The sequence below is a fragment of the Thamnophis sirtalis genome, unplaced genomic scaffold (assembly GCF_051295495.1).
Source record: "Thamnophis sirtalis isolate CommonGarterSnake01/CBP01778 unplaced genomic scaffold, rThaSir2_p1.2 scaffold_1, whole genome shotgun sequence".
Classification (NCBI taxonomy): Eukaryota; Metazoa; Chordata; class Lepidosauria; order Squamata; family Natricidae; genus Thamnophis; species Thamnophis sirtalis.
Window position 1 is genome coordinate 166,195,806 of NW_028261381.1, and position 25,859 is coordinate 166,221,664.

Here is a 25,859-nt window from a genome sequence, read left to right on the forward strand (position 1 = left end):
CAACACCTGGCCAAGAGTCATCGAAGTCCTTTTAGTCAAGGGACTGCCACATATCCTTGGTCCACGTTATGTTCAGTCGAAGCACAGCTGGAGAAGCTGTTCTATCATACAGCTGGGGTTGCCTATACCCATCCTAAATGCATCTGAACAATAGTAAAAAAAAAAAACATGCTTTTTCTGCCCACCCCATAAGAACCATATTCTAGCTTAAGAATTCATGAATGTAAAAAGGCATTTTACCTCCTGAAAAAATTCCTGACATCCATCTCTCTCTCTCTCTCTCTCTCTCTCTCAATTAGATTTCTGCAAAAAATGGCTTAAGAGACAGGGAGTTATCTCCCTGTTTAAGGGGAAATACACATACACACACACACACACACAAACTAACCACAGCACCAGCCTGTCACTAGGGTAACAATCAAAAATGCATTGTTAAGTTGCACTATATTAGCAGCAGCAGCAGAAGAAACTTTCTGAGGACAAAAGGCCAGAAATTTAGGTGTTTCTCTTAATTACAATGATCAAGTACATGTAGTTGCAAACTGCTCGTAGCCAAGACTGTTTTAAGGGAGACCCACCATCCGCTGCTGACTCTTCAGCAACCTCACACAAGTAGGAGAAAAAGTCGTCCTTAACGCAGCCTTTCCTGATATCATCCGCCAAGAATATTATTATAGTATTATCCTCACCGAGCTTCCTCTGGATATGATCGGGGTCCCAATCTGACCATATCGACTCAGATCAGGTCAGTAAAGTAAATTCCCACTTTACTTTCCCTTGAAACACACTGGAACAGCGTTTCTCAAACACGGCTCCCAGAATTGGAAGTCCAAACCTCTTAAAAGGGCCATGTTTGAGAAACACTGAACTGGAAAGTCAGTCAATCGGCCTATTTAAGCTCTGCTATTTTCTCAGGGTCAAGGATTGTCTCAAAATGCTGCTTGTCATGCAAAAGGCTCACCCACCCACCCCACCTTCAGGCTGTGAACACAATTACCCCAAAGAGAACAAGTCATTTGTCCTGCTAGACAACTGGGAGGGGACAAGGGCAATGGGAATAAAGCCCTACCACTCCGCTGATATACCAACCATCTAAGATGCCTTCACCACTCATGCCATGCCTAGTCTCCTGCCTGCCTGAAATGTGGGGAGGGGGAATCTCTTTGGTGGCGGGGGGACTCTTCTCATGAGAATAAGCTTTCCTCCACGAGAACAACTAGATGTAAAAGCAGCTACATTCAGTGCAAGGAAATCACCCAGCCAGATTGCCAACACAAACGGGAAAGATTGCCAGCCTCAGTCCAGCAAGGCCGACATGCATCTGGATGTACAGCGCGTGCAATCTGGGAGTGCTTGCCCAATCCGAGTCTGCCGACGGGAGGCCATCCTATCACTGGGGCAGAACAAGCTGGCGGTCTCAGGTGGTGAAGGGGGCGGGAAGGGAGTGCCGAGCCCGTCGGATGGCGAATCCCCAGCAGCGCCTGCTATGTGTAGAAGATGATCTCTGGGATCTGTCCATCTTCCACCGAGGTGCCGTTGTTGTTGCCGGCGGCATAGCAGAAAGTAAAAGAGGTCTTTGTCCCCGTGGTTGGTGACTCGTGGACCACCTTCCGCAATCCTCTGGTTCCATAATGAGAGTCGGGTCCCTGCGTGAAGGATTGAAAAATAAAATGGTAAGAGAGGCCATCTTTTAGTCAGGAGCCAGATCTGCTGAGCTGGGACCAGCCCTTGATTCTTATGGACCACAGCAGGCCTGGGCAACACTACCCCTCCCCCCCCCCCCGCCAAAGTGCCCACAGCCAGTGATTTATTTTTAACTAGCTCAGTGATGGCGAATCTTTTGTGGCTCAGGTGCCAAAAGTGGGGGGAGTGCAGGGGGGATCGTGCGTGGGCGTGCCATACCCATACTATACGCATGATCCCAGCGTGCATGTGTGTACGACCAGCACTCTCCCCCACATTTTTGATATGCTTTTTTCACCCTCCCCAGGCTCCAGAGGCTTTATAGGAGCCTGGGCGAAAACAGCCTCCCCCACCGCCTCCCCAAGGCTCTTTGGAGGCTTCAGGAGCTTCCCTTAAGCCTACGGAGTGCAAAAAAACGGCCCTATGGGCAAACCGGAAGTTCAGGAAGGGACTTCCGGTTTGCTCGTAGGCCAATTTTAGCCCTCTGGAATGTTCAGGGGCCTTCAGGAGGGTTCCCTGAAGGCTCCAGAGGGCAAAAAATGATTCTACAAGCAGTTTTCTTACCAGAGAGAGCCCCCTTGTGGAGTACTGTGAAGCCGTTACCATGTCAACTCCACTGCGTTGTACAGAAACCATTTTACGTCAGTACAGTAGAAGCCATTTTAAGGCACAACAGCTGTATCTTAACAGAACACACATCCCAAGAGGTGTTAGGGGTGTGTTATCCCACAGTGTTTTTTTCCAGAGAGTAAGTCATCTGTGTACCAAGTTTGGTTGAAATTGCTTGAGGCATTCCAAAGTTATACTGGTGTACACACATATATTGTTGCATTTTTGCCTTTCTTCTTGGAGTCCAAGATACCCACCCAAGAGGGTACAGTAGTCCTTGACTTATGACAATTGTGCCCAAAATTTCCATTGCTAAGCAAGGGAGTTGTTCAATGCACTTTGCTGCAGTTTAAGATCTTTCTTGCCATGGTTGTTAAGGGAATCATTGCAGTTGTTAAGTTAGTAACACGATGTGTTACGTTGTAAAGTGAATCTGGCTTCCCCACTGACGTGTCAGAAGGTCGCAAAGGTGATCAGATGACCCTGGGACACTGTAGCCGTAATAAATGTGAGTCAGTTACCAAGCATCCAAATTTGGATCACGTGACCATATGGATGTGGCCATGTGAAAAATGGTCATAAGTCACTTTTTCAGTGCTGCTGTAACTTAGGTCACTAAATGAACAGCTGTAAGTCGAGGACTACCTGTACCTTACAAGAATAACCAATCACCCCGGTTCTTTGCTTCCACCCTATCACCATCTTGAAGGGCCACCCAAGGAGGTTCAGGACTAAAAACAGGACACAATGACTAGCAAATCTTAAAATCAGCCCCCTGAGCTGTTCCTTGCTTTCTCCCCACCAAGCAAATTCAGAAAAAGCTCTTTCAAGACTATTCCCTCTTCCAAGACTCCGAGCACCTTCAGCGTGGCACAAGCTGTGTAGCTGACAGTAGGCAGGATCTCCACAGGCTCCTTAAACATCACCCGGAAAGTATTGGAGGATCCGTCACAGCTAAATCCAGTGTCGTTCTGGCCCAGGACGGTGTTGCTATCTGTGTGAATTATCTGAAAAGGTGGAAGTAAAAAAGACAGAAAATGAAAAAATGAAATTTTATTTTTTGGGAACATATAGGCTTTAAAAAAAAAATCTAATATACGTTAATGGAAAAAGTCATAACTTTGCTTATAAGAAAAACAGCAATGTTCCTTTCTGATAACAAGGAGATGACGAACCTATGAAACATGGGTCAAAGTTGACACACCACCACATTTTGGAGGGCACACCAAAGTACAACACCACCACTTCACAACTGTTTTTAAAAGCATGCTCTATTCTTGCATAATGTTTTAGCTGGGAAGGCTGTATGAGAATGGGTGTGCTTGTTCTGGGGATCACATACAGAATAACAGAGTTGGAAGGGATCTTGGAGGTCTTCTAGTCCAACCCCCTGCCTAGGCAGGAAACCCTATACAGTTTCAGACAAATGGCTATTCAACATCTTCTTAAAGACTTCCAGTGTTGGGGCATTCACAACTTCTGGAGGCAAGCTGTTCCACTGATTAATTGTTCTAACTGTCAGGAAATTTCTCCTCAGTTCTAAGTTGCTTCTCTCCTTGATTAGTTTCCACCCATTGCTTCTTGTTCCCCTCAGGTGCTTTGGAGAATAGCTTGACTCCCTCTTCTTTGTGGCAACCCCTGCAATAGACTGCTATTATAAGTAGTGGTGATGGCGTCCCCTATCGACCTGTTGCTTCTATAAGCAAACTGGTGGGGATCAAAATTTGGTGGAAGACGGGACCTGAGGTGTCTCTCAAACCACTTCATCACTATAGACGTCAGTGCAATGGGTCTATAGTCATCCCTAGTCCTTCTCTTCGCTAGATTAGACCTACTCAATTCCTGCAACCGTTCTTCATGTTTTAGCCACCAGTTCCCTAATCATCTTTGTTGCTCTTCTCTGCCCTCTTTCTAAAGTCTCAATATCTTTTTACATCATGCTAACCAAAACTGGATTCAGTATTCCAAATGTGATCTTACTAAAGCATTATAAAAAGGTATTAACACTTCACATGATCTTGATTCTATCCCTGAGTTAATGCAGCTTGTTAATGCAACACACATTATTGGACTGTTTTAGATATTAAAATGTGAAGAATTGTTCCACTTTTGTTTGGAGATATGACATGCCAGCAGCCAATTGTTTTACCTGTGTGGAGCCTGAAAGGTTTGCCATCAATGGAGGAAATGACGTCCCTGTACATTCACTTGTGTTGCTTCACAATCCACTCATGCAAATCAAATCCAGAAAGTTATTTACCTGTATATTTACTTGATAATCTGTAGGGCCATGGATCGAGCCATACAACCCAAATCCAACTATAAATATCCGCTTGTTGACAGAGAACCTGCAGAGTTTGCAAAAAAAAAAAAAAAAAAAAAAAGACAGATCAAATCTCTGTGAAAGGAAAGAGGCTACTCCAGTTATAAAGTTTTTCCCTTCTTTCTTCTTCGTCCTCTGGGAGACAGCCTTATTTTGAACACTTCCAAAACCCGAGAGTTGAAAATAACTTAGCAAGTCAGCAACAGCCCCCAATCTAGATCTGCATACCATCGTTTCAAATAAAAATTAATGGGATGGAAACAAAAAAAGGGAACAAACCTTTGAAGTGGTGCCAGATGCTTGTTACTTTATGCATCTGATTACCATTTGTTTTGTTCACGGAAGGACCTCAAGGAAGGCTTTTTTTTACTCCAGTATATGAAGTAAAGATGAATAAACTGATTAGCATCAATTTCAGGCTGTACAAATGCAAGGCAATGGCAAGCTATGTGATCTGTTGGCATTATTGATCCACTTATTGTTACCGGAGTAAAGATCAACATATCACGGGCAGCTTGGGTGGCACGCTTGCCCTACTTTTAAACTCTTGCACAAAGTATATCATAGAGGACAGAGGTGTCCAACCTTGGCACCTTTAAGACTTCAGAACTTCAACTCCCAGAATACCATCAGCTTGGGAATTCTGGGAGTTGAAATCTACAAGTCTTTAAAAAGTTGGCTTTTCCAGCAAGCCTGGCCTGAACAGAATAAAATAAATGATCAATTTAATTGTTAATTTTAATTTAATTTTTAAATTTTTATTGTTAATATTAATCAGGTTTGTTTTTGGATACTTTATTTAATTTCCTCTTTAACTTTTGTAATTTTTTTTTTAATGTTGTATGCCGCCCTGAGTCCTCTGGGAGAAGGGCGGCATATAAATCCAATAAACAGAAACAGAACAGAAGTCTTACAGTTGCCAAGGTTGAACATCCCTTGTATAGAGGGAACATTAACTGGGATGAAGATGAGAGATTAATTGTATGGAAGGAGGTATCCTTCAGATGGGGGTAGTTAGGAATATAATTCTAACAGTTGGGTTGGCAATATATAAATCATGTAACAAAGCTATACCTGTTTCTTTAAATCATACTGTAAAATGTGATTGGTTGCTGTTTTCCACAATCAGCCACAAGAGGGAGCCAGAATGACAGTTAGTTCTCTGTTTGTTAGATGCTGGGCTGATCTGATCTGAGTGTTTTTGGAAGCTGGCTGTTAGAAAGCGCCATGAGCTATTGTAAGTTTTGCAACTGCTAGCAAACTTTGAGTACCGGACTGTTTGTATGATTATGGACTATGTTATTTGGATTATCCCTTAACTGAAAGACATTGATAACTGATTGTCTTATCTGTGTATGACTTGGACTTTTTGATGCACTCTGATACCTCTATTTCCAGGAAAGTAAAAGCCTATTTAAACTGCAGTGTCTCTGTATGCTGGTTTGTGTGTTCTCCAACAACACTCTCACAACGCTTCTCTGAACGTACTCACTCTCCCAACGGGGAGTTTACTTAACACTGGTTATGTTCCCAGAGTGTACCAGATGTAGCTAAAGGACAGTTGGTGTTGATACGCAATACCGCATACAGACAGCTGTTTATTTAGTGATTGCACTATCCTGGAGAAGATGGCGAGCGACCCATCAACAAGCCAATTTGATGATAACCCGGTTGGATGGAACAAACTATGTTTCCTGGTCTACGAAATGTGGTCTACTCCTCCTTCCGGTGCGCGTGTAGCCTGAAGAAGCTGCTATCTCTAGTAGCTCCAGTCCCGAGATTGCGTTACGCTGTCTGGACAACATTTATCAGCTGTCTGACAGATTGATTACCCCTTCTTCGTGCGAAGAAGAAGGGGGAGAGCTACTGAGCTTGGGAAGATCTCCATTAACCCCCCCCCCCAAGTGATAATTCTGGGGTGCGGAAGGTGTGAGCCTTCCTGCAACTCGGCAAACTCCGCGCCCGGGACTCATTCTGCTTTTCTGCAGAAACCAAGACACATGTTCATCCCTGCTCAACGTTTGATTTACATCTGAGTTCAAAACAGGCAGAGCAATACCGGAGAATTTACAACTGTATGTATAAATAAACTTTAACTCCATTCCTTCTACTAAAACTAAAGAGACAGAAGATAAAATGGCGCTGGAGTCTTGAAGGCGGGGTTGTACTGTAATGTTACAAACTACTACAGAGCTTAAAATCACTTAAAACAGCAGTGATTTATTAGCAAGCTACAAGAGTAATAATTGGAATAAGCGGTTTGTCTGGACTTAATAATTTGGTGGAAGATAAGCTTAACTGAAGAAATGGCTTCAAAGCAAGCTAAAATAACAATGGCTTCCAAAAGCACTGGGAGTTCCCCCGCCCCAACAAGTAAATTACAGTCATTATTAGCCCCCCCCCTCCTCCTGCTGGAGAACCCTTAACTCAAGAGGTGCTGCAAAGAATTTTAAATGATGCATTAAAAGACCACACAGCCACGTTAGAACTTAAAATACAGGAAGAGGTTTCTGCTGCCTTTAAGGAGGTCTCGGAAGAGATTAGGGGGCTAGTTCAGATTCATAACCAAGAGATCAGAGAAGATATTATAGAAGCCTTTAAATGCTTATCTGGCTACATATCCTTATTGGAGGAAAAAGTGGAAGAAGTTAATGAGTCTAATATTAATTTGGTAACTAAAATGAACGCGGTCCAAGGCAAGGTTTACGATGCAGAAAATGAAATCACAATGCTGCAGTATGGGCAGATGGAATTCGCTCTGAGAATAAGGGGCCTTAAAGAGAATAATCAAGAAAACCTGAAGGAGATTCTTTCAGAAGCCTTTGATCAATTGGTGGGTCGGTCAAGAGGGAACTTTGACTGGCAAATATAAAAGATATATCGCATTAATTCATGGATTGCCAGACAGAAACAACTCCCAAGAGACATTGTAGTGTATTTTGCCACAAGGGGCATGAGGAACCTGATACTACAAGAGTCTTATAAAACCAAGTTGCAGATTGCGGGCCAGGAGGTGATAATTTTGAAGGAAATCCCACCTAAAATGCTGAGATCTAGAAAAGATTATACATTCCTAGTGGATGAACTCAAAAACCGTCAGAATACAGATGGAAAGCTCCAGCCGGATTAGTGATCAACTACAAAGACATCGTCTCAACTCAGTTTGGAAGGCCAGAGATTTCTACAGCAATATACTAAAGGCTGGACATCCCCCACCTCCAGGATCCAGAGAAAGGGAGCAAGAAGGACAGACCAGACAGCAAGATACTCAAGGATCATTGGAGGTGGCCCAAGTTCGGAACTCTCTGGCAGAGTTAGAAGGATCCAAGGAGCAAAGACAAACCCGAGCGGGTTTGTATGGACAGTTACAGGCCAGATGGAAAAAAGATCAGAAAACTGGTATTACACTAGACGAGGACAATCTACTAAAACAAATTAGGGATCAAAGTCAAATGCATATAAAAAGGTTATATAACGTTTTAATAGAAATGGATTCTGAAACAGAATTAGTTAAAGACTGTATGATAAAGTGGGCACAAAATTTTGAAGAACCAATAATGCTAGATACATGGGAAAAGATATGGGTAAGAAATATAAAATTCACGCAAGCCCAAAACCTGAGAACTTCTACAAGATGTTTTACAGATGGCATTTAGATCCTAAAAAATTGGCTTGCATGTATCCAAATTTACAACCTAAATGCTGGAGAGATGTGATTGTCTTGATGCTACATATTACCATGTATGGTGGACTTGTAAAAAGGTTAAAGCATTTTGGATAAAAATATGGTGGATTATGCAAAATATTTTTAAAAGAGGATAAAGTTTACCCCTCAGTTATTCTTATTAGGTATAACTACTGATTGTACTGTTATAGAGACTAATTTGATTTTGAACCTAACAACGGCAGCAAGACTGTTGGTGGCGCAATACTGGAAGAAGGAAGATTTGCCTATTATTCAAGAATGGTCATTAAAAGTAACAAACTTAGCAGAGATGGCTAAAGTATCAGCATATCTTAAGGATCACTCAGACAAGAAATATAAACTGGAGTGCAGAAGATGGATTGATTATATTCAAAATAAATATGGGACTAAGAAACTCCAGATAGCCTATGATTGAAGAAGCAAGGAATGACATAATTTGTTTAGAGTTAGCGTAACAAATGAGGAGTTAAAGTACAAGTGAAAGATGATGCTAAAGTTTTTTTTAGTTTATTTTAGAATATGATTGTTAAAGATTTATACCCTGTATTTGCTCTGGGAAGTCGGAGGGGGGGGACGTTGGGGGGGAGATGGGTTCGGGTGGGGAGGGAGGGGGAGGGGAGGTAAATATTTGTAAAAGCTTTTTAAATTTTCAATTTAAAAAAAAAGTAATGTGGTCTATTCCTGTGTAGGGAAGGTTTATGGGATGCTGTACAGGATCCACCGGATGTAACTGCTTGGAATCCAGATAACGGTGATGATGCCAAGAAGATAGCAGATTTTCAGCGATGCAACGAATGGGCGTTGTGTAATATCGGTCTAACACTGAATGACCAACAATTAGTACATATTCGTGGAGAAAATTCTGCTGCAAGATGTTGGGAGAATTTAAAGAGGATTTATGTACGTGACACTGTAGGTGCACACATACATCTTACACGCTAATTGTTTAGGGCATGTCTTCTGAAAGGTGGAGATATGTTAGCTCATTTAATCTTTATAAAAGGGATTTTTCAGGAGCTACATGAAAAAGAACTAATTTTCTCTGAGCTACATCAAGTTTATATCATACTCTCCTCAGTGGATGAGAGTTATGATGTTTTTGTATCTTCTCTTGAAGTCCTAACCCAAAATGAACTAACATTGACTGACATAACTGCACGACTGTTGGAAGAGTCAAGAAGGATGGAGAGGGAACAACTGAGAGAGAAACCACCATGAGGAGTCACATTCTACTGCCTATACTGTTCGAAAATGTTTTTCTTGTGGGGCTAAGGGACATATAGCTAGGTTCTGTAAAAAGGCAAAACAACAGAATGCTGGAAGAGCTAGAAAAAATGCTAATGTCAATTTAGCTATGTCTACTTTGGCTATGTCGAGCAATGCACCAGTAAACCATGATTTGTGGGTTGCTGATAGTGGAGCATCACAGTGCATTGCTAGAGATAGAAAAAGGTTTGTAAAAATGACCACGAGCAAAGAACATGTATTTTTGGCAAATGGATGGAAGGTGAGGGCATCTGGGGAAGGTAATGCATGTTGTTCATTCTTAAATGAGCAGTTACCAACATTATATGTATCTAACCTGAAATTCAACTTACTATCAGTTAGGGCTCTGGTTAACATTCGCTATGTGGTAACCTTTAGGGAGATATCTGTATCATTGAAAAGGAGGATAACAGGGTTACTGCTACTTTAAAAAACGTTTTGTATGTTATACCGGATGGCCAGATGGCTAACACAGCTTATCATAATGTTAAACCCCATGATGAATGCATACATTTACTACATAGACGCATGGGGCACATTAATTTCAAGATGCTGCAACAAACTGTTAAGTTGGCAGAGGGAGTAAAACTAAAAGGATGCAGTAAATATTTAAAATGCAATGTTTGCAATCAGGAGAAAAAGCAAAGTTACTCTAGCAAACAGGCTGAATGGTTTTAAAACAAAGGAACCTCTGGAAGTTGTTTTTGCTGATTTAATAGGACCTTTAAAACCCAGTTTGGGAGGTTCCTGTTATGTTTTGAGTATCATGGATCATTATTCACGATACGGTTTCTGTTATTTAATGAAAAACAAAACAGAAACGTTTCAGCATTTCTTTAATTGGCTGAGGTTTGCAGAAAGAAAAGATGAAAGCCAAGGTTATTACTTTAGTTACTGATAATGGGATGGAGTTTACCAATTATAAATTCCAAACAATGTTAAAAACAGCTGGAATCAAGCAGAAACATTCTGCTCCATATAGGCCACAACGTAACTCATTTGTAGAACGAAGGGGGCAAACATTACAGGCCATGGCTCGAATTATGATAGCTGATTCAGGTGTGCCGGAAACACTATGGGGTGAAGCTATGATGTGTAGTAACCATGTTTTAAATAATGTGAATACAACAACCGGTGAATTGCCATTTACTAGGTGGCATGGCAGAAAACCAGATCTGAGTTACCTACATACATTCGGAGCCCCAGCATGGGTGCATATACCATCACAAGTGAGACTGAAAGTAGTCCCTAATGATGAGGTAAGAAAACCAGTAATTAAAGAGATTAAGGAAGAAGTACATGAAGAACCAAAAGAACAAGAGCAGGTTATACAGGAGAGTCCACTGGTGAGTCCTGAAATACCTAGACGTTCAACTCATGTAACGAGACCACCTGACAGGTATCAGGCATCTATAGCATGTCAGGCAAATAAGGTTCCTGCTAATTACCAAGAATTAACTCTATATCCAACTGAAGAACAGAAAGCTTGGAAAGATGCAATGGAAAAGGAATTAAAATCATTACAAAGGTTAGAAGTGTATGAAAATGTAAAGTTACCACCACATGCCATTGGTTGTAAATGGATTTTCAAACTTAAAAATAGTGTAGATGGAACTGTAACCCATAAAGCCAGGTTAGTTGCACAAGGGTTTGCTCAGTCAGCCAATGACTATGATGAGGTCTTTGTACCTAGTTTAAAGGCTACAACGTTACGTGCAGCATTAGTGTGGGCAGCTAAGAATGAATATATAGTTAATCATTTAGATGTAGAAAAGCATATCTTCATGCACCGTTGCAACATACTATATATTTGGGAACTAATTGCTGGAGGTTGAAAAAGAGTCTGTGTGGCTTGAAGCAATCAGGATATGAATGGAATCAATGTATAGTTAAAGAGTTAACTAAGATGGGTTTTAAAGCTGGCACGGCTGATCCATGTTTATTTAAGAAAGAAAGTAATGGTGTGATTTCATTGTTGCTATTGTTCACTGATGACATAGCATTGATCACTAAAACTGAGCAAGAAGCTATGAGGATTATAACACTGTTAAGGACGCAGTTCAGTATAAAACATCTCAGTGAGATTAGGCAATATCTTAGTTTACAAATAGTTAAAACTAGAGGAGGATACAAAATCTCACAAACTGAGAAGATTAACCAGCTACTCAGAATGTTTAGGATGGAACTGTGTAAACCAGTTAAAACACCAATGGGTCAGGAATTTAGCCATGATGATGTAAAAAGCCCTGTGTTTGATAAAGGTATTTATCAATCCCTAATTGGTAGCTTATTGTATCTGAGTAATTGGTCAAGGCCCAACATAGCATATAGTGTAAATCAATTAGCCAGGTTTAATGCTGAACCTACTGAAAGGCATTGGCAAGCTGTTAAGAGGATATTAAGATATCTTAAGCAAACGATGCATTATGCATTGTATTTAGAACCTAAGAATGATCCGAGTTTAACTGCATATGCTGATGCAAGTTTTGCTACAGATGTGTCTACACGGAAATCAACATCAGGGTTTGTTGTATTCCTGGGAAAAGCACTAATTGGATGGCGGTCTATTAGACAAAAACATTTAAGTCTATCGACTAGGGAGGCTGAATTCTCATGTTTGTCATTATTATACAGATTTGGTGTGTTATAAATAACTCCTACTGGATATGGGAATTAATGTACAAGAACCTATAGTTGTTTATGAAGACAATCAAGCAGCAATTCAGATGGTATCCAATCTTGCTGTAAAAACTACATCAAAACACACTGATATAAGATATTTGAATGTAAGGCAAAGTGTGAATAGTAAATTAGTTTCACTCGAGTACTGCATGTCTGAAGATAACATTGCAGACCATTTTACCAAAGCCCAAGGTAATATAAAGCATAAACGTTGTTGCGAGGAATACGGATTAAGATTGTAAGATTTATATATTGTCCTACCCAAGGGGGAGAATGTTAGGAATATAATCTAACGGTTGGGTTGGCAATATATAAATCATGTAACAATGCTATACCTGTTTCTTTAAACCATACTGTAAAATATGATTGGTTGCTGTTTTCCTCAATCAGCCATAAGAAGGAGCCAGAATGACAGCTCTCTGTTTGTTAGATGCTGGGCTGATCTGATCTGAGTGTTTTTGGAAGATGGCTGTTAGAAAGTGCCGTGAGCTATTGTAAGTTTTGCAACTGCTAGCAAACTTTGAGTACCAGACTGTTTGTATGATTATGGACTATGTTATTTGGATTATCCCTTAACTGAAAGTCATTGATGACTGACTGTCTTATCCGTGTATGACTTGGGCTGTTTGATGGACTCCGATACCTCTATTTCCACAAAAGTAAAAGCCTATTTAACTGCAGTGTCTCTGTATGCTGGTTTGTGGGTTCTCCAACACAACTCTCACAACGCTTCTCTGAATGTACTCGCTCTCCCAGTGGGGAGCTTACCTAACAGGGGTACACCTGACTCTTTGCACCTATGAATTGGTATTTGTCCCCATCTTAGCCACCATTTGCCTGCCTTTTGTCCTACAATGACATTCCCTGTATTTCGTTGCTCAAACTATAGCGGTTTCAAGATTTAACTTTTTAATTTAATTACTTTTCTTCTGGTTCGTGCCCACTTTTATCCCAGCCCCACCTACTTTTTGAACACACCATTCAAAAGCAAAACATGGAAATTCTTCCCAAGGCTTCTTCCCTCCCTTTCTTCCCTGCCCCTTCCACACAGGGGCACTGTCATTTCTGTTGATGAATGTAATTCAGATATCCAGACCTGGACATTAAATGACAGGCTGCTGCTAATCATTGCATCAGACTGGGATAATTGGAAGTTCTTCCAAAGTTTCCCAAGACAGTTGGATGAACCACAAAACTTCCCCACCTGGGAACTCAAATGTCAGCTTGAAACTCTTGGTTTGGATAGTTTAGAACTGCAACATTTGCGGTCAGATTTAGATATTGTATTTTTAAAAATTGTACATTTTTACCTGTAAATGACTTTTTTTTTAAAAGTTTTAATAGTAATATAACACGTGCAAACCATCGCTTTGAACGAATGTACATTTTTTTAAACTCGACTGCAGGAAATTCGATTGTGCTAACAGGGTCGTCAAAGACTGAAATATTTTACCCGATTCAGTTCTCTCAGTTACTAACTTTCACAATTTTAGTTTCAACTAAACTTCGGTGGACCTCACCCCATATTTAAGAGGTCCCTAAGGGGGCGTGTGTAAGTGCACTAACGTGCCCATTGCACCTGTAACATTTTAATTTTTTTGTTTTTGTTTTTCCTCATTTGAATTGGCAATTTTTGTTTGATGAATAAATGTTTCATCATATGAGATTTGATGTTTTCAGTGCTTGGTCAATAGAGCAGTACTGGGAAGAATACCTGATCCGGTCACTGGTCCCACTGTACCCCCAGCGGCTTTCCACCTGCTGAAAACGGTTGATGCTGCACTCTTTCCCTCTCAGGCAGCAACGAGGGCGGTCGATGAATTCTACCCGTGGCTTGGGGTTGACAGTGAAATGAAGGAACAGGCTAACCACCTCACGGTCAGTGAGGATCCCCGACTGAGCTGGCCCTGCAGAAAGCAGAAAGAAACTCTGACAACCAGGGTGAGAGGATCACGACTTTCGTCGAGATACTTTTTTTTCTTGCTGTTCCTCCCTGAAACCAGCTCTCTCTTCAGGATCATGTTTAGGTGGCTGTTAGAAAGTGCCGTGAGCTATTGTAAGTTTTGCAACTGCTAGCAAACTTTGAGTACCAGACTGTTTGTATGATTATGGACTATGTTATTTGGATTATCCGTTAACTGAAAGTCATTGATGACTGACTGCCTTATCCGTGTATGACTTGGGCTGTTTGATGGACTCTGATACCTCTATTTCCACGAAAGTAAAAGCCTATTTAACTGCAGTGTCTCTGTATGCTGGTTTGTGTGTTCTCCAACACAACTCTCACAACGCTTCTCTGAACGTACTCGCTCTCCCAGTGGGGAGCTTACCTAACAGGGGTACACCTGACTCTTTGCACCTATGAATTGGTATTTGTCCCCATCTTAGCCACCATTTGCCTGCCTTTTGCCATATTTACAGGTAGTCCTTGACTTATGACGGCAATTGGGATCGGGTAAGCGATGCAGTCATAAAGAGTGACTGCATCACTTAACAATGGGCAATCCCTGCAGCTCCAGTCGCCACTGTGGACTGAATCCCACAACTCCCTTCCTCATAGAAAAATCGGCAAGTCAGACCAGACACATAGACAGGGAAGTGGCTGGGTACCCAAGAGGCATGGCGCAGCACAAGAAAGAGGTACGAGCTTGCGATGGTGTGAGGGGGTGTGAGAGAGGTGCCGTGGGGTCAGGGAGGATGCACAAGGATGCAAGGGAGTTGCAAAATGCACAGCAGAGGTCGGGAGGGTGCTGGGGGGGGGGGATCAGGAGAATTGAATTGAATTGAATTTATTGCATTTATATGCCGCCCTTTTCCCCAAAGGGGACTCAGGGCGGCTCACAATCCAAGTCAGGGAAGGGGATACAGATAAGGGATAAAAAAGACGAACAAAACAATACACAATTTAAAAGCACACAACAACCATACCATTCGAGAGAGGGGGCAAAAGCTCTTTAGCCCCAGGCCTGTCGGAACAGCCAGGTTTTAAGGGCTTTGCGGAAGGCCTGGAGGGTGGTGAGGGTTCGAATCTCCACGGGGAGCTCGTTCCAGAGGGTCGGAGCAGCCACAGAGAAGGCTCTCCTCCGGGTAGTCGCCAGTCGGCATTGGCCGGCGGATGGAATTCGGAGGAGGCCTAATCTGTGGGATCTGATCGGTCTATTGGAGGTAATTGGCAGCAGGCGGTCTCTCAAGTACAAGGAGAGTGATCCAAATATCTGGAGGCTGCTCCAGATAGGAGGGACCATCAGATGAATGCAGGGAAGTGGATGTTCAAATTTAGATATGAATGCAGGGGCTCACAGTATAAATTGCATGTAAGACAGAAATGTCTTGGTTTCATTTGGGCAACTGTGGGTATACATGAAGGCTGGTATTTGTAGTTGGCTTACAACCGTCGTTTCGCCACTTGCCTTCTAGTGCAAAATGCAAACATGCCCTATTAGAAGCAAATAGGAATATTTGGCGTGGGTAAGCAGGACGTATAGACCTGCCCTGTTACCTAAACTGCCATTATTATTTTATTTTTATTTTATTTTGGTTATAAGTACCTGGTAAGGACAGGGAATTGGAATCAAAACGGAGGAGCAGAAGAAATATTTTCAAATACATAAAGGCCCTCACTGGCATAAAGTTATTAACTCCCCCCTGGATCTTTGCCGATTTAAAACCCCACTTTTGAGAAACTGTCCCCAAATACCTGCAGCAAATTCCTCGATTGTCATCAAGGGGAAGCGAATGAGGGAAAGAGCTTTGCCCAAAGCTTTCCGCTTGTTTTCTGGAATCAGCTGCCACTGTTGCCGCTGGCATTCAGCCTCTGACCACCTGACCACTGCGTTGAAGAGGCGCACCTCCCGGATGCCAAGGCTGTCTCGCTCCAACACTGCGACCAAGGTGTCTATCAGACAAAGAGAGTGTCACTACCAGCAAGATTCATCACTCACAGCTATTTTGGGCTATCGAACTCAGCCAGTATTGAAAATCTCTTAACTTCAAATACTTCATAGCCCGAACTACCAGCTCAGGAACTGCTCTACACCTCCACTTTATAGAGAATCCTGGAGAATCGGTCCTTTATACAGGCACCTGCCAGGCCTCATTTGAGTTTAGCACACCTTTTAGAAAAACACACCTATAGGAGAGCAAAGAGTGAGTACACCACATTGGCCAGCGGAGGCCTGGAGGAATATCACAAGCAGAACCCAAGGCAATTTGAACTTAACAGAATAGTAGAGTTGGAAGGGACCTTATTATAGCAATAGCAGTTAGACTTATATACCGCTTCAAAGGGCTTTCAGCCCTCTCTAAGCGGTTTACAGAGTCAGCATATCGCCCCCACAGTCTGGGTCCTCATTTCACCCACCTTGGAAGGATGGAAGGCTGAGTCAACCTTGAGCCGGTGAGATTAGAACCGCTGAACTGCAGATAACAGTCAGCTGAAGTGGCCTGCAGTACTGCACCCTAACCACTGCGCCACCTCCTCCTCCACCTTGGAGGACTTCTAGTCCCAACAACTCGCTCAAGCTGGAAACCCTATACCATTTCAGACAAATGGTTGTCCAACATCTTCTTAAAAACTTCCAGTGTTGGAGCATTCACAACTTCTGGAGGCAAGTTGTCCCACTGGTTAACTGTCCTCGCTGTCCGGAAATTTCTCCTTAGTTTTTGGTTGGTTCGCTCCATGATTACTTCCCATCCTTTGCTTCTTGTTCTGCCTTTGTTTGCTTTGGAGAATAGGTTGACCCCTCTTCTTTGTGGCAGCCCCTTAAATATTGGAACACTGCTATCATGTCTCCCCTAGTGGAAGTCACCCCCAATGGATGGAAATTCAACAGCGAGAGGTAGAAGGTCTCCCAGAGAAAATGAACCCTTACAACTCTTGCAAATCAACCTTTCAGACAACAAACTGGCAAGAGGGGGGAGGAAGCAATCCACATCAATTACACAGAGACAGTGATGGCAAGTTGCTGCAACTATTATCTTCCTTCCAGAAGCTGCTTGGTCCCTACATATACTGCCCTGCTGTTCTATAGAGCTTGGGGGAATTTAACCTCAGAAATCTAGCTTTTTTTGCTGGTAACTTTCCACACATAGCAAAACTAGCAAGACAATGCATTTTGTAACATCATCTGTTGCTGGTATACTGCTAGGACCAAATGCTCTCTTTGTCCATCGCTTGACGCAAAAGCATGGGGAGGGATGTTGAGACTGACTTGGTCAATGTACAAAGGCTGCTCAAGAGACAGGCATTTGGCTTGCTCTGCTTCAGGAAAAGGATTCATATGATTATGTGCCCCTCTATACAGACCTTTTTTTTTAAAAAAAATCCCTGTACAAAGAAACTTGTGTTTCACGAGTCAGGCTAAATCAGAACTTCATACAAAGGATAACATTTGCCTCTATTTAACAGATTGATATTTGAATCTCTACTTAGAATCTCAGGCAGTGGTTCTCAACCTTCCTAATGCCGCGACCCTTTAATACAGTTCCTCATGTTGTGGTGACCCCCAACCATAAAATTATTTTATGTTTTCTGTATTTTTTGGAAAATGTGTTTTCCGATGGTCTTAGGCGACCCCTGTAAAAGGGTCATTCGACCCCCAAAGGGGTCCCGACCCACAGGTTGAGAATCACTGATCTAAGGCAAGGGGGTCGAACTCAAGGCCTATGAGCCAAATCACATGCAGCCCTCTGCTTCTGGAGGCCATCTAGGCAAAAAACGCGCCCCCCTCAGCACCCCGTTTTTGCCAGCAAAGTACTGCAGGAGGTAGTCCAGGCCGTCTACCCCCTATCCCCCCATCCCGGCTGGCACGGAGAGGAGAACTACAATGTCAGCAGCCTCAAAAACATCCAGTTTGACACCCCTGATTTAAGGGAAGGTTCTGCTGAACCTTTAAAAAGACTTTCCACAGCAAAAAAACCCTCGTTTGTTTTCTGAGATTGAAGCAGAAGGCTGCACCTAAATTGTAAACATTCATGCTCATTCAATGCAGTAACTTTAAGGACTGGAACTTGAATGACCTTTTTTTTTTCCCCTTCAACTTTTCATCTGTCGGTAAACAATTCCGAGAGCTATCAAACCGAAGAGCAGAATAAACTTCCTTTAAAGAAATAAACTGCAGTAGAAATACAACTGACACCTGCAACTTGTAGAAATAAGACAAAACTAAACAGGCTAACAATTTTTGCACAATCTATTCTAATTTTACTTGACAGTGGCAGGGACAAAAGCCTAAATAGAGGTTTTAACAGGCCCAGTTTAAAACTGCTTATCTTACAGCTGGGTATACCCTGAGAAGCACCCAGAAGGACACCTCTATCGATTCTGCCACCTCAAGAGAACAGGAGAAGCACTTAAGCAAAAGAAAACTAGCACAAACTATTAGAACAATTCTGAGAGAAGCTTACCCAGGTCAATATCAGTGAAGCCTTCTGCATTGATGGCATCCGAGGTGTTTTTATCTATGTTTTCCAGGCAAAGGCTGGCCAACTGGGGTTCATCGAAGAGTCTTGCCTAAGAAACAGCCATCAATCAGTAAGAATAAATGGAAGGAGCACAGGGAGGAGTGTACTAACCTCAGGACTTTTTTTTAACCCCATTCCATTCCCTACTTTGTAGGAGGGTGAAGATTCATACGCATAAATGTTCTGTGTGCACAAAAGGATAGGATAAAAACATCATACAAATATAAATTTCTACAAAATTCATATGAAGTGATAACCATATGCATTTGGTATTGGGTTAAATTAGATCTGATGGTATCATGGCATCCAAGCCCTGTGAGATACTGTTTCCTTAAGGACTTCACCCTTTTGCCTGTGGTTTGCAAATATATTTGTGGTGGTTTGCAAATATTATTTCAGCCAACTATACACCTTAGGTTTGCAAATGTTATGGAGGGCATGTGCAACAAATCAAAGGAAAATAAAATCACAAAAATGGACACATAAATCCATATCTATCACCCATCTCCTCCCACTTATGACTGTAGGACTGTAACTTTGCTTGTATCCTTACGATTTATATTGATAGTTTCCTAGTATGATTTCATTGCTTATTTTGTACCATATGACTATCATTAAATGTTGTACCTTATGATTCATGACAAATGTATCTTTTCTTTTATGTACACTGAGAGCATAGGCACCAAAAACAAATTCCTTCTGTGTCCAATCACACTTGGCCAATAAAGAATTCCATTCCATTCTATTCTATTCTATTCTATTCTATTCCTATCCTATCCTATTCCATTTTTAAATGTTAAAATCACTGGCATCAATTCAGAGAACCAAATAAGACATGAAAGTAGGCCCATTGTTAAGTTGAATCTTAATTCTGCCTGAACTGCTTTCCACAGTTTGTAAGCAACACAGGAAAAAGTCCTTTTACTCGGATACTTACTCCACATGTACACCCCACTGATGCTACCAAGGCCACCACTAACTTGGCTGTTTGCTTTCTCCCCAGTTTTTAACTTTAACCAGAAGTCATGAAAATCTCTAGGCTTTTACCATGGAAATTCATAAGGATCTATCTCAGCAGCAGATGAAAACTGATAGATTTGCAGAGAATTGATCAGAGAAGGTGGGCAACTACAAGTAATCCTTGACTTATGACCACAGTGAGGTCTGGAATGTCTGTCACTAAGTGATGAAATTGTTAAATGGGTCACATTCAATTTTGCCATCTTTTTACTGTTGATTTTGCTTGTCAGATGTCCACTGGGACAGTCACAAATGCCAATCCCATGATCCCAAGAAGCTGCAACTTCGTAACTATATGCCAGTTGGCAAATTTTGAACATGTGACCATGGGGATGCGGTGACACTCACAAGTGCGAGGACTGGTTGGTTATCAGTTTTTTTCAGTGCCGCGGTTAACTTTGAAAAGTTCTTAAACAAATCGTCATAAGTCGAGGACTACCTGTAGCCAGTGTCAGCATCTTCCTCAACTCACGCCAAGAACTTTCAAATGAAAAGGTTAGTCCAGAGGCAAAGATATTCAAATGTACCTGGGTTAAAAGCATGAATGCATTATCTGCTCTGAGGTTTTTCTTCAGAAACTCCACACAGTGAGCCTCAAGGGCAGGGACTGCATATTTTTTTGCAGTGTAAAGAGTCGTCATCACAGTCTCTGGCCCAATATGAACTTCATCTGAATAAAGAAATCTAAGAGGAAAAATGGAGAGAGAGGCAAAGAAAAAATATTATCCCACTCAAAACCACATTATTTACTGGAAAAAATACATCAGAAAGGTCAGATTATTAGTTGTTATGTGGAAAGTCCTTCATAATGTCTAAATAAGAGGTGAATTCCCATTGGGTACCAATTCAATAAGAGTTTTTTTTTTAAAATGAGGCTATTTATCTCACCTGTAAGTCCATGAGGACTAGGAACATCTTTTTTAAAATCGGAACTCTTTAGACAGAGTATGTTGCCCTGGGCAGTACACTGGCAAATGAGGCGTATATTTTTATTTATTACACTTCTGACTTTGATTTGCAAATGTTAAAACCAAACCAGTCAGTGACTTTTGCAGTTGAAATATTCTAATCCAGCCCTCCAAACATTACTCTGGCAAATCTGAAAACCTGCATTTGTTTTTTAAAAAGTCTATATTTATGTAGTGTCTTTGGGGTTTTTAATACGTAATTCAATATCCATTACATCGTCTGCCTTTCTGACAGCACACATGAGATGATCAGATCCAGATATATCTGTAGCAGTTAATTAAATTGCAATACCAGGCTGATCATAAGGGGATAATTTTGAGATTGTGACTCACCAGCTTTCTTTCCCATATCTTTAACTAAGAGCTTATAAACTGAATGGAAACAACAAGACGTCCAGCTTGACAGAGAGAAGAAGATGTTATATTGCCAAGTTTTGAAGGTAAAAAAAAAATGTGGTATCGCGCCTGGAAGTAAAAGTAGAAATGAAGACACAGAAGGGGCAATCTTTCAATACACTACTCCTCAAATGTTAGGATTCAAGCCCCAACTTCTCAGGCATGCATTTTAAAAGCATGCGAATCAGAATAACAAGAGTTGGAAGGGACCTTGGAGGTCTTCTAGTCCAACCCCCTGCTCAGGCAGGAAACCCTATACTATTTCAGAGAAATGAGTGCCCAATTTCTTCTTAAACACTTCCAGTGTTGGAACATTCACAACTTTAGAGGCAAGTTGTTCCACTGATTAATTGTTCTCACTGTCAGGAAATTTCTCCATAGTTCTAAGTTGCTTCTCTCCTTGATTAGTTTCCACCCATTGCTTCTTGTCCTACCCTCAGGTGCTTTGGAGAATAGCTTGACTCCCTCTTCTTTGTGGCAACCCCTGAGATATTGGAACACTGCTATCATGTCTCCCCTAGTCCTTCTTTTCATTTTCATATGGCATTCAATTCTCTGCTCAAAAAAAAAAGAATAAAAACATCCCAAACAGATGGCTAGACATAGCCACCACTCACTCCCTTTCTGGGGAACTGGTTCCTGATCCAGGCTAATAAGGGGAGCATATGAAAAATCAGAGAGAGAAGCATAAATATAGGGGCTGGAGGGGGAGAGGAAGGAAACTGGTTTACAAAGCTCTAAAAATACAGAATTGCCATCCTCGGACACAGCATGTCTTCCCAAAACAACAATAAGCTAGACCCTTTTTAAAACATGTATTTCAAATAAAAACGATGCCCAGGGTAGCATTGCACCAACCCTATTGCAGACAGGTTGCAATTGGGATGTGAGGTTGTGTGTGTGTGTGTGGGGGGGGAAATCACTTTACTTGCATAAAAGCAGGCTTACTTCAGCAAAGCTAAGAAAGCAGCAGGCTCTACATCAGGTAATTCTATCTCCGTGGAGGTTGTAGCCATCCCGCCATTGAACATGGCATCAAAGACCGCGCTGCCCACAGCCAGCACAAACCTGACATATGAAAACACAAACAAGAAAAGCCCTCATTTGACTGGATTCCGTTCTCAGTCTTTCACCTATTTTTATTCCATAGTTAAGTACCCCGTTTCATTCCCCCAGAGTTAAGATTTACATAAAAGATACTGCTGAGAATGATGCGGAAAATTCATTCAATCAGATTCCAGGATACACAGGCTGAAATAAAAGTAGATACTTCAACAATTGTGGGTACAGCACACAATGTCTAAATAAAGTTGCTTAAAGGTAGTTTAAATCGTATATATGTTGTTAGAATCTCCCCGGGGTTCCTTTCTCCGAGGAAAGAAGACGCAAAAAGCAGCTGCTTGGGAAGAAGTTTCTCTATTTTATTTGGTTCAGAAATAGTGCAAAGCTTGTTTCTGGGACAGCCAGCAATGGGCTAGCACATCAAGCAAGATTTATATATGTTTTTTTAGCCTTGGTATAAGTGAAATATGGTCTTACTGCCATGAGAAAGTAGGGAATATAGCTTTTTATGGCTACAGGAAATACAGTATTCTGTTTGTTACCTTCTTTATATCAGCAGAGATCTTCCTGGCCAGGCAGAGGTGCTAAATTTCATTTCCTGCCTGTCAATGATCTATTGACTTTAAGGAAACATTGCATTTTATAAGAGGAGAAGGGTTTCTCTGACTCCAGATCAGAAGGCTGTTAAAAGGAGGGGGAGGAGACAGTTCAAAGACTTTTTAACTTCTGTCAATAAATGTTTTACAACTGTGTTAAGGTTTACTCTTGTAAGTCCTTAACAACAAATTCAGGACCTTTTATCAAAAGCTGTTTTGCTATAGGACAAAACAAAAACAAAAACAAAGAATAAGGGACAAGCACGTTATTGGCCTCATGATGCAAACATGAGTACAGGTAGTCCTCGACTTACAACAGTTCACTCAGTGACTGCTCAAAGTTACAACATCACTGAAAAAAGTGAGTTATGACCATTTTTCACATTGATAACCATTGCAGCATCCCCATGGTCATGTGATTTATAATTCGGATGCTTGGCAAATGACTAGCATTTATGACAGTTGCAGTGTCCCAGAGTCATCTGATCACCTTTTGAAAACTTCTGACAAGCAAAGTCAGTGGAGAAACCAGATTCATTTAACAACCGTGTCACTAATTTAACAACTGTAGTGAATCATTTTTACAAATGTGGCCAAAAAAGTCGTAAAATGGGGCAAAACTCAACAAATTTCTCAACATAAATTTGGGGCTCAATTTTGTTTGTAAATTGAGGACTACCTGTATTTAGCTCAAGTCAACAGCACTGGTTTAAAAAAAAATTCATATTCTGGAAAAATATTACACTGTCATGTAAGTATTAGTCTTTAATTCTGTAAAGCTCTGTGAAATTCAGCAGCTTCAAGAAAAATGTTCCGTTTAGTATCTTAACATGCATAAAGAGAGTTTTAAACAGAAAGCTTTCATTTTACAATTGCTCCCCTTACTCTTAGCCAGCATCAGGTCTGTTGTGCAAAAGTGTCATGAGATGCACTGCACTCCTGGTCAGGATTTTGAATTCCATTCTTAAGTAGTACAAAAGCTCTATTTAGAAGCAGCAAACAGATATGGTTTCAGTGTTATAGCAACGCGTTAATGGGCGTAGAAGTTGAGATACGTGATGCTGCAAACTTACTGAAATTAATTCACATTGTTATAAGATTTCACACAGAGAGATATTAATAAATAATTTCCTAACATCGTCAGGAACATGTTATTTAATAGTTCTGTACAAATCAAACGACACAATCAGATCACAACACCACCCCCACCAGCAGCAACCTCAAGCAAACCCAGCACAGACTGGTACCAACTATCTTAGTGCTTGATCACTGGCTGCAAAGGAATAAGCCTTTCCCTTGGAATTGTTGTGGAGCAAGTCTTCCCCCGGAGTTTCCAACGCAACCATCCCTTCTAGCTAACATATTATTTTAAGTCTCGCCCATGGGTGCATTAAGCAAAAAGTGGTCCACAGCCTCTTCGGTTCAGTTGTGACACTGCACAGAAAAATCAGCAACCCCACAGTGAATCTGAACTCTGCATTTGAGAATGCCCGACTTGTATTTGTGAAAGCCAGGTTAAATTTAACTCGGCTTTGCCTGACTTCTGAACTCCTGCACCCTATTGCGCACAATCCTCACACCCTCAACCCAGTCCCACCAACGAGCCACCAAAAAATGGAAAAGCAGCCTTTTTCCAAAGCTATTTGTCGGCAATAAACTCTACTGAATGCCTTCTGGTTAATTCCCCACTCACCCTCCACCCTGTCTTTCCCCACCCCAATGCCAGTCCCCCCACTCTTCAACCCCTAAGCACCCTACCTCCTTCATTTCAGCCTCCCCAGCCCCTTACTCTTTACCCTAAATCTACCACCCTTGTTCCTTCCTCCAGCTGCGGAATAGTCCAGCATAACACTGGAGGACAAGAGAGGGACACTCCCTTTTGCTGGAAGCCTCAAGCAGGAGCAGACCAGCCCTCCCTTGGGGATGCTTTAACTTGCTATTTTTATTTTTTGCACTGAGCAGGAGGGTGGACTCCATGATCTCAATGGCCCCTTTCCATTCTAGGAATGGTCTCAATTTCACCCCCAAAGGTCTCAATTTCACCTTCAATGATTGACATCCCCCCTAAACATCTCCAGGGCCTCTACAGACTTCTCCTTTCCCCACATAAATCAGCCCTACTGATAATAGCTACTCTATTCCTTCTCTCCAAGGACAGGACCTCCATCTTTTATCTTTCTCCTCCTTGAGATGGGGGGGGCTCTGCACCCCCTTCCTCCCCCCCTTTCCAATTCCCAAGCACCCTCCCCAAGGAAAGGGGCCCGACTCCCCCATTTCTCTTCCCCCAAGACCCCCCTTCCTCAGAAAGAGCCCCCCACCCCAAAAGCCCCCTTCTCCGACCTGTGGGCGGGGATGCGCTGGGCGCCGGCGCGGCCTTTGCCCACCAAGAAGTGGACGTCGCTGAGCACCTCGTTGTTGAAGAGAAAGGCGAAGCGCTCCTGCACCGTCGGCTTCGTCGCCTGCCAGTTGTAGGCCGTCTCCCGCCGCCCCAGCGGCGGCGGCGAAGGCGAAGAGGAGGCCGGGCCCGAAAGCGAAGCAGCGGCCGCCGCCGCAGCCCCGCTGGCCACCACCGGCAGCGGGTTGCTGCCCCTTTCTCCCGCTCCGTGGTTATGCGTAGGCCCGGAGGTGGAGGAGGAGGCCTGAGGCGAAGCAACGGAGAGAGGCGGGGACGGCAGCGCTGCCTGAGGCGGCGGGAGCAGCAGCAGAGGCCCGTCGCTACTGTTGGAGCAGGAGGACGAGGGCGGCGGCGGTGGTGGCGGCGCGGCCGCAGGCGAAGCGGGGAGCGGCGGGGGCGGCCCGTTGCCGGCCTGAGGGGGCGACGGCGGCGGTGCGTTGGAGGAGAGGCTGCCGCAGCCCCCGCCGCTTCCGAGGGGCCCGGCTCCGGCCGCCATTTTGCGCGGAGGCGGCTGCCGGGGAGGGGCCGCCTGCAGCAGGAAGAGGGGGCGGCCGCCGGAGTCGCTGGAGAGGACGACGAGGGCGGTGGCTAGGAGGAGGCCCGAGCGAGGCGGCGGCGGCGGCGGCGGGGTGGCTGGGGAAGGCGGGCGGCGGCGGCAGCAGCGGCCGCGGCCCATGAGGCGAAGGAGCCC

At 42.8% G+C, this 25,859-nt stretch overlaps 1 protein-coding gene across 1 annotated transcript; it reads right to left on the minus strand.

Annotated features, from left to right (window-relative positions):
* Nucleotides 1-125: 125 nt before the first annotated feature.
* BTBD2 (BTB domain containing 2) lies at nucleotides 126-25,859 on the minus strand. The gene is made up of 9 exons (XM_087702895.1): nucleotides 25,114-25,859; nucleotides 22,064-22,183; nucleotides 20,279-20,435; nucleotides 18,675-18,780; nucleotides 15,967-16,164; nucleotides 13,984-14,176; nucleotides 4,553-4,640; nucleotides 3,153-3,299; nucleotides 126-1,646 (listed from the first exon to the last, which is right to left on the minus strand). The coding sequence occupies exons 1-9, from the start codon at nucleotides 25,842-25,844 to the stop codon at nucleotides 1,485-1,487; spliced, it is 1,902 nt and encodes a 633-aa protein (XP_087559021.1). The 5' UTR covers nucleotides 25,845-25,859; the 3' UTR covers nucleotides 126-1,484.

What these genes read in the sequence shown, in the direction of transcription:
- BTBD2 (XM_087702895.1), bottom strand. Translation starts at nt 25,844, where the DNA reads ATGGGCCGCGGCCGCTGCTGCCGCCGCCGCCCGCCTTCCCCAGCCACC. An exon ending in AATCGAGGAATTTGCTGCAG is followed by an intron (nt 14,177 to 15,966) that starts GTATTTGGGGAC and finishes TGCTTTCTGCAG; the next exon opens with GGCCAGCTCAGTCGGGGATC. An exon ending in CAGCTTGTGCCACGCTGAAG is followed by an intron (nt 1,647 to 3,152) that starts GTGCTCGGAGTC and finishes TCCTTCACGCAG; the next exon opens with GGACCCGACTCTCATTATGG.